Source organism: Scardinius erythrophthalmus, assembly GCF_964197995.2.
Source record: "Scardinius erythrophthalmus genome assembly, chromosome: 7".
Classification (NCBI taxonomy): domain Eukaryota; kingdom Metazoa; phylum Chordata; class Actinopteri; order Cypriniformes; family Leuciscidae; genus Scardinius; species Scardinius erythrophthalmus.
The window spans coordinates 25,175,497-25,184,918 of record NC_138227.1 but is presented as its reverse complement, the minus strand read 5'-3'; the positions used below and the strand labels follow the sequence as shown (position 1 = coordinate 25,184,918).

At 36.2% G+C, this 9,422-nt stretch overlaps 1 protein-coding gene across 1 annotated transcript in view; it reads left to right on the top strand.

Annotated features, from left to right (window-relative positions):
* The window catches only part of etv1 (ETS variant transcription factor 1), a 24,794-nt gene extending 15,952 nt beyond the window's left edge, over positions 1-8,842 (top strand). The window contains exons 10-14 of the mRNA XM_081370662.1: positions 839-907; positions 1,040-1,108; positions 1,262-1,431; positions 6,266-6,367; positions 7,320-8,842. Of these exons, the coding sequence (XP_081226788.1) occupies positions 839-907; positions 1,040-1,108; positions 1,262-1,431; positions 6,266-6,367; positions 7,320-7,541 (632 nt within the window). The 3' untranslated portion in view covers positions 7,542-8,842. The remainder of the gene's footprint in view (positions 1-838; positions 908-1,039; positions 1,109-1,261; positions 1,432-6,265; positions 6,368-7,319) is intronic.
* Positions 8,843-9,422: the final 580 nt, after the last annotated feature.

Here is a 9,422-nt window from a genome sequence, read left to right as displayed (position 1 = left end):
GTTGGACTGCAGCAGTCCGTCAGGAGAGAAAACAGCGCTGCTTCCTGTGGATTATGTGTGTCTTTAGAACGTAACCTGAGGATAATAGCAATAATACTCTAGCCTTTTCTGTTTACTTTGTCAAAGCAACAAATTCAATTTTATTGTTTATAAAAAAAAAAAAAGTACATTTACTCTGACAGTTCCTAAATAATTGTTAGTGGTATTTAAAATATTAGAGATTTTTTGTGTTTACATTATTATCTAATATATTATCTAATTATTATCTATAAATTACACACACTAAAAGCTAACAAATGAAGTGATGAAAGCTTCATGAGTGTGAGTGATTGGTCTGCATTGCTTCTTTACATCAGTGGAGGAGATCATCGACATGTTTTGCATCTCCTCCTGGTCATTTAGAAGAATTTATCCTGCCTCATAAAGGAGCTTGTTTGTTGTGAGCTGTGTGAGGACTGGACAGTCAGCGGCTAATTTAATCAGGGGTAATTTCCTCGACAGGCCCATTACTTGAATGAAACCCTGAGAGATCTTTATAGGTCCAAATGAACAGGGTTAGATGTTTTATGGAGCATTCACTTAAGCTGTCTTGCTTCGCTTTGATTGAATCGCAGCTCCAACAAACAACACGACTGACGAGGCATCCACTGCGGTTAATCGTCACAAATCTTTTGTCTTGTCAGAATAGGATGTTATACTTTTTTTTTTTGCATTGTCTGTGACAGGGAAAATAAGTAAGAAGGTAAATAAATAAATAATGTTTTTTTTGGTTTTAGAAGCAATTCATAATTTATTATGCATATTTAAAATGCTTTTTTGTTTTGTTTTTCTTTTTCAGAAGTGCCTAGCTGTCACTCTGTATATCTTAGACAAGAGGGATATCTGGCGCACAGTAACAGAACAGAGGGTAACTATCCAGTCAGAGTAATGTATTTAATCTTATATTGCCGTTTTGCTCATTAATGTGTCACATTTAAACGTTTTATTAAATGTAAAACGTCTCAAGATTATAACAATTTCCTCTTTTTTTGTTCCATAGGCTGTATGTTCGACAAAGTTGCAAGGCACTTCTATGACGACACTTGCGTAGTGCCGGAGAAGGCGGAGGGTATGTTATTTATCTTTTTAAAATATATCTTTCTTTTATAATTATGTGCCGAGACTAGATACGTAACATAATGAGAACTTTATCCATCTAAAATGGCATCATTGGTCATTGATGTCGAACACACCTAATGACTTTTTTATTTTCCGCCCACAGGTGACATAAAGCAGGAGGCGGGGCTGTACCGAGAAGGCCCAACCTATCAGAGACGGGGTTCGCTGCAGCTCTGGCAGTTTCTGGTCGCCCTACTGGATGACCCCTCAAACTCACACTTCATTGCGTGGACGGGCCGGGGCATGGAGTTTAAACTCATTGAGCCTGAGGAGGTACTAACTAGTGTAAACATAGTTGTATCTGGATGTGGCCTCTTGAACATTGCAGATAGTTGTGGGGCTAAACCGTTTATTTTAAAACCATAATGACATTAATATTTTAATTTTTAAATACCCCTATTATATTTTTAATGCAACTGTTTATTTAGGTTTTAGACAAAATAGTAAAAGTTAAGTATCATATTTGATACATCAGGCTTTATTGATTATATAGTATGTAATATAATCCACTGAGATACTTATAATAGTATAGCAAACTACTAAGATGCATATAAATATCAGTCACTGATATGGGGCCAAAATGGATAATGCAGTGCAATACAGTGATGACTAAGAGATGTTCATGTTTGATACTATTAACATGATTTTTCAGAAAATAATCAAGTAAACCCAAGTTGCTTCAGTCCAGTAAGTGTTCATCTTGAAATATTACTAAAAATATGAAAGTATACTTTATAAAATTCATTAAAGATTTCACAGCAAAAAGATATATGTATCACAATCTGAAAGACCTTTTTAGAATTATATTAAAGGGATTGTTTTACATGCTAAAAAAGTATACAATACTACGCGTGTTCTAAAGAGAGAAACCCGTAATTTAGAGCGTAAATGGAAACAAACCAACTTAGAGGTCTTTAGAATCGCATGGAAAGACAGTATGTCACGTTATAAAAAGGCCCTAAAAGCGGCCAGGGCTGAGCATCTACGCAAACTAATAGAAAACAACCATAACAATCCTAGGTTCTTATTTAACACCGTGGCGAGACTAACAAATAAACAGATGTCTCCTGAACAAAGTATTCCATTACAGTTTAGTAGTAATGATTTCATGAAGTTCTTCACTGAGAAAATAGAAAACATCAGAACCACAATTGTAAACGTTCAATCCTCAATCGCGCCTTATAATTCAGCCTCAATTATCACGCCGCAAGAACAATTACAGTGCTTCACAACTATAGAACAAAAAGAGTTAAATAAACTTTTTACTTCATCTAAAACAACAACATGTTTATTAGATCCCATACCAACTAAACTATTGAAAGAAGTGTTACCTGTAGTGGAACAGCCTCTCCTCAATATTATTAACTCGTCTTTATCATTAGGTTATGTTCCAAAAACATTTAAACTGGCAGTTATAAAACCTCTCATTAAGAAACCACAATTAGATCCGAATAATCTAGTAAATTATAGACCCATTTCAAATCTACCTTTTATGTCTAAAATACTAGAAAAAGTTGTGTCCACTCAACTGGGCTCTTTCTTACAAGAAAATGACACCTATGAAAAGTTTCAGTCTGGGTTCAGGCCGCATCATAGCACTGAAACTGCGCTCGTTAAAATCACAAATGATTTACTTTTAGCTTCTGACCAAGGCTGTATCTCAATATTAGTTTTACTTGATCTTAGTGCTGCGTTCGATACTATAGATCATACAATACTCTTAGATCGACTACAAAATTATACTGGTGTTCAAGGACAAGCATTAAGCTGGTTTAGATCGTATTTATCTGACCGCTACCATTTTGTTTATTTAAATGGAGAAAAATCTATCATAACTCCAGTAAACTATGGAGTGCCGCAGGGATCTGTGTTAGGCCCTCTATTATTCTCAATATATATGCTACCACTTGGAAATATTATAAGGAAACATGGAATTAGTTTCCATTGTTATGCTGATGACACTCAAATCTATATTTCATCACGGCCAGATGAAAACGCTAAATTATCCAAATTGACAGAGTGTGTTAAAGATATAAAAGATTGGATGACGCATAATTTTCTTTTATTAAATCCAGACAAGACAGAGGTACTACTTATCGGTTCAAAAAACCACCCACAAAACCTCTCACAATACAACTTTAACATAGTAGGATGTCCTGTTACTTCATCCTCTACAGTAAAAGACCTGGGTGTTATATTAGACTGCAACCTGTCTTTTGAAAATCATATTTCATATGTTACAAGAACAGCCTTTTTCCACCTTAGAAACATTGCTAAGCTACGTAATATGCTATCAGTTTCTGACGCAGAAAAGTTAGTTCATGCATTCATGACCTCGAGACTAGATTACTGTAATGCGTTATTAGCCGGTTGTCCTGCATCCTCAATAAACAAGCTACAGTTAGTCCAAAATGCCGCCGCTAGAGTTCTAACTAGATCAAGAAAATATGATCATATAACACCGATTTTATCATCCCTACATTGGTTACCTATAAAGTCCCGTATTAATTACAAGGTATTGCTACTGACTTATAAAGCCCTAAACGGCTTAGCTCCAGTCTATTTAACGGATCTTCTATCGCCCTATAATCCATCGCGCTCTTTAAGGTCACTAAATTCGAGGCTTTTGGTCATACCTAGGATATCTAGGTCCACCAAAGGAGGGAAAGCATTTTCACATTTAGCACCAAAACTCTGGAATAGTCTTCCGGATACTGTTCGTTGCTCAGACTCGCTCTCCCAGTTTAAAACTAGATTAAAGACGCATCTCTTCAGCCAGGCATTCATATAATACTTTTAATTCTACAGTTAAATCCGACCTCTAGTTCATAAACGCCAGAGGAGAACTGGCCCCCGACTGAGCCCGGGTTCTCCCAAGGTTTTTTTTTCTCCATTAGGTCACCTGATGGAGTTTTTCGGTTCCTTGCCACTGTTGCCTTTGGCTTGCTCAGTTGGGGATATTTGGGGATATTTAATTTAATTAATCAATCAACGATACTATTGATCAGCATTACCGAACGTAGACGTTCCACTAGAAACAAACATGGATGTATTGTTCTAATTTATTACTGTGAAGCTGCTTTGATAAAACCTGTGTTGTGAAAAGCGCTATATAAATAAACTTGACTTGACTTGACTTAAAAAAGTAAAGCTAAGACGACAGAAGGCCTTCAAATTTTGCTTATCAAATATTATACAGTAGGCTTTATAAGTTTAAATTACTTTCCCAGACAGCAACATAGTGTCGGCACGTGGATTCCACACGTACCAGATGTGGGCCGGATCTGGGGCCTCATTTATAACCGTTGCGTACGCACAGGCCCTGAAAGAGGCGTACGCCACTTCCGACGCATAAGTTGTGATTTATAAAAACAAACTTGACGGGAAAATTTGCGCACCTGCACGTAAACTCTGACCCATGCGTACGAACGTTTTGGAGACGGAGCAGTTTGGCGACACCGATGGTGAGCTGGAGTTAAATGTCTTTTTGGTCACTTTTAGACAGAAAATCTAAAGAAAATTAAACATATACAGAAAGATAATACAAATATAATTTCACTCACCAAGCCTGTCACTGAAGCAAATATCCATCCCTTCTTAAATATCAGCGCCAGAGAGCGCGTTGGCCGTTTAGTGAAACTGACACAAATAACAGTTTAAATAAATAAAATAATTATTTAAACTATGTTTTACTTCTGATATAAACATTTAGATTAAATATGCCATTCAAATTAATGGATTTAAACATGAAATCATTACTGAGAAATTACAAAAAAAATTATATTCAATCAATAGAAATATTTGTTGTGGATGCGATGTTTTTGAACACTTTTCCTGTGGCGTGCTGTGTTTTAATGTTTTAACCACAGAGGTAACTGCTTATCATGATAATACCAGATTGTCTGAGAAAATAGTTTTGTGCAAATAATGCCCAAGGCCTATCTGTTTCCATTAAAAATATCAATCAATTAAAAATACAATTCGGCCAGTGGAAAAGATTGAGAAACACTTTCTCTGAAATGTATTTTACACTATTTGATTTATGTACTCAAAAACAAGGCAAGGATAGGCAACTACTTTATTTTTATTAATGTAATGTGTCTTGTACCGTTATCACGTGGATGAATAATCATATGCAAATGATATGTAGATGAGGATCTGCATAGTAAAACTAGGCGTTGTAAGCTCCATATATGGTTATTTCAGGGAGGAGACGCATGTGCGCACAATCTTTCGCTGACTGGGATTTATAAAGTGTATTTTGCGCAGGTTCTGGTGTACGAATGGTTTTATAAGTCTGAATATTTTTTTGCGTACGCCATTTTTGGCTTTCGGCGCACGTACACTTTTAGTAAGGATCCTACGCACAGTTTTATAAATGAGACCCCTGGGCCGGCACTATGTTGCTATCTGGGTTAGGACACTATATATTGCTTATTTACATCATTATCTGATTATCTTTACTAAAATTAAAGTACTTCCACTTTATATGCAAATTTTGAATCTTAGGGAGGCTCTTCATTTGTTTGTTCAAAACAGTCTGTCATGTCCATCCCAAAAACAAAATATTTCAACATGTTGACTCTCCAAAAAGTCCAGAGTTTGGAAAGCGTGGACAGAGGTGTGTTTGTGTAAAGTGTCTGCGACAGTGTGACTCGCTAGTCCTGTGTGTGTGTGCGTACTGGCGTTGGTCCACAAGGCAGCTGTAGGGAACAGGGCAGTCATTCATGCCATCAGGTGACTGGGACCGTTGGGATTGGCTGGGCGAGTGCAAGGCGTGAATGAGCCGCAGTAGAGTGAAAAAGGCCCACAGTGCCGGGCTCTGGGAGAGTGGTGGGAGGGGGATTTGAAGAGGAGGGGGGCACAGGTGGGGGGTCGTGCGGACAGGTGCAGGAACATCTGCCACGCTCTGCTGTTCCTAATGAACACATCTCTGACTAGAGGTATGGGTACACGGCTGTGGCCAATGGAAGATGCAGGCCGACCAATGCTTTGTTTTTGAGAAGGGGCCTCGAGTGGGTGTGATGTCTTATTTTTGCCTAATGTTTGCTATTGCAGAGTTTTGCACTATGCTCATTAGTAACAACTTGCTCTCTTTGCTTCAAAGGTGGCACGACGCTGGGGAATTCAGAAGAATCGACCTGCAATGAACTACGACAAACTGAGCAGATCGTTGCGCTACTATTATGAAAAAGGCATCATGCAAAAGGTAATGCAGGCTAACAAGCTAAGCTACATCTTCTGACACACTAAAGGTGTAGCTTAGCTACTTTCAAAAAATAAGCCTTTCGGCTTGAGTTGTTTTATTTCATAATAAGCTACTTTTATATGCTAATGACAGGTTTAAAGCTACTTTAATATGCCAATAAGAAAATTTAATGCTCAGCTACTTGAAATAATTTGTAATACACTGTAATTTAAAAGGATGCATTAAATTGATCAAAATGATAAAAGATTTATATTTATTTCAAATAAATGCTGTACTGTTCATCAAAGAATCCTGAAAAAGCATCAAATCAGCATATTAGAGTGATTTCTGAAGGATCATGTGACACTGAAGACTGGAGTAATGATACTGAAAATTCAGCTTTGATCACAGGAATAAATGACATTTTAAAAGATATTAAAATTGAAAACTGTTATTTTAATTTGTTATAATATTTCACAATATTACTGTATTTTTTGATCAAATGAATGCAGCCTTGAGCGTAAGAAACTTCTTTCAAAAACATCTTTAAAAATCTGATGTTTATTAAAGTAGCGTAGTTATAACATTAAAGATATTTTAGGCAAATATAGGCATTTCTGGTCAACAATAAAACATACAAATTTGGACTTGAATGTAATGAAAATTCTTGTTCTTCTAAAATGATTTTTTATATTATGAATTATTACACATGCAATTTTTATGAGCTTATATTAATGGAAAATTTCAATTAATATTTTTTTCTTTGAAAAATGATTTTGTCGCACTGAAGGAGTATTTCAATGAACTACAAAGTTAAAATAAATGTACAAAAGCATCTCAAATATACACAGCATACTTTTTATGGGCATGATATTTGTCAACTTCCCAGCAAGTCTTTAAACGAAGTGAAACCATCTATGTTTTCCTTGCACTGTTGGGATATACGGTAATATTCTGGTTTCTTGATTCAAAGGTGGCAGGTGAAAGATATGTGTATAAGTTTGTCTGCGACCCCGAGGCTCTGTTCTCCATGGCTTTCCCTGACAATCAGCGTCCGGTGCTGAAGACCGACCTGGAGCGGCAGATCAACGAGGAAGACACCGTGCCGTTGTCACACTTCGATGAGAACATGGCGTACATTCAAGAGGGCGGCTACTGCAACCCACACCCGTACAACGAGGGCTACGTCTACTGACAACCGCAACAAGAACAGTCCGGCCGTTTCGAAACAAAACCACACAAAACAAACTTTCAGACTGTCCCTCATTTCCTTCAGTCATTCCCCAGGACAAAAGACAGCACTTTATGGACAGAGGATGATGGCAGTGTGTAAACCTACAAACTTACTGGTGTAGTTACGTTAGATGCTCCTTTGGTGTTTTTTTGTTGCTATTGAAGGGGATGGGGTGTTTCAGCATGCCGTTTTCTCACAGCGAAAGACTCTCGAGGGCAAATGGCCTCTCTCCGGACAGATGTTTTGAACTATTTAGACAGGTTAGAGTCTGGAGCACGTGAGTGGAAAAATCCCAATCTCTTTTACCATTGAAACTCTTGGATTGTTTGTGGAGCGCTTTGTTATTTTTGCACATTTTCACGTTTGTTTCGTTTTTCTCTCCCTTGGTGTCAAACTGAGTAAATAATACAGTGTATTACTATGGAAATAAAATCCTTCAAACTCTCCATGTCAAAGTAAAATGAGCACATTGAACTGACCCTTATACTTCCTTTCTCGCCCATCCAGGATCCATAAAATGATTGAATACTAGCAGTTACAACAAATGACAGATTTGTGAAGGGATATTATACTAGTATTCAAGTTGTACCCATATATATATATTCTCATATGAATATAATGTCTTAGAGGAGGGAAGATGCAGGTAATTTTCTCAATGAACAAGATTTTTTTTCTTAAAAAAAAAAAAAAACACGTCAGCATGATTTCATAATACAACAGTGCATGGTGATTCAAATACTGCAGATTTTTTGTTTGTTTTTTAGATATATTTAATTAACCATCTGTATACTTCAGTATTTGACACCATATTTCACTGAATATGAAGTTTTGGTCAAAAGCGCCTATAGATATCAAATAGTTATCATCAGACAGGTCTTGTGCAAGATGCAAGCTTCACACGTGTCTGTGACATCATTCTATTAAAGTTACATTTCTACTATTAGAGTGACAAATTGCTTTTTTTATTAGGAAAGAAATTGGATGTTGGTCCATTACTCGCTCCACCATGACATCTTTGAAAATATAAAACATGTATATTCAGGTTAATGCACCTCAATGCTGCTTTTCGTGTAAATTTAGTCACGTATGACCAGACGGCAGCTATGCCCTGCAGTACGTTCATTTTTTCTTCATTCTTTTTTACATTTGAAAAAAAAAAAAAAAAAAACATCAGTGTTTATTGAATGTAAAAAATATATATACATAATTGCGAAGGGAATGGCAATAGCTACACTTCTGTAATAAAATAGTGTTGAAATACATTCGGGTTGTTTTTTTGTTCTTAAGTATATACATTGTGATTTATGTCAATCCTTGTCTCATATTTCAATGGCACAAACATTCAAGCAAATAAGTAGTGTTGTTCCCTAGTTTATGATTTCATTCAGCTTCCAGATCCACAATAAAACTGGCAGAAATAGAGGTTCTTACTTGAGATAGTTGTCTAATAACACTGACTTTTTACTTTGTTGCTTGCCAAATGCTTTATTATGGAAACTTGTTTCCACCACTGAATAAAAAATAAAAAAGGTAATTAGACTTTTTATCTCACAATTCATTTTTTTTCCCTCAGAATTGCGCGATATAAACTCACAATTACGAGAAAAAAAGTCAGAATTGTGTGATATAAACTCGCAATTACGAGAAAAAACGTCAGAATTGTGTGATATAAACTCGCAATTGCAAGAAAGTCAGAATTGTGATATAAACTCGCAATTGCAAGAAAAAAGAATTGTGTGATATAAACTCGCAATTCCAAGAAAAAAGTCAGAATTGTGTGATATAAACTCGCAATTATGAGAAAAAAGTCAGAATTGTGTGATATAAACTCACAATTGCAAG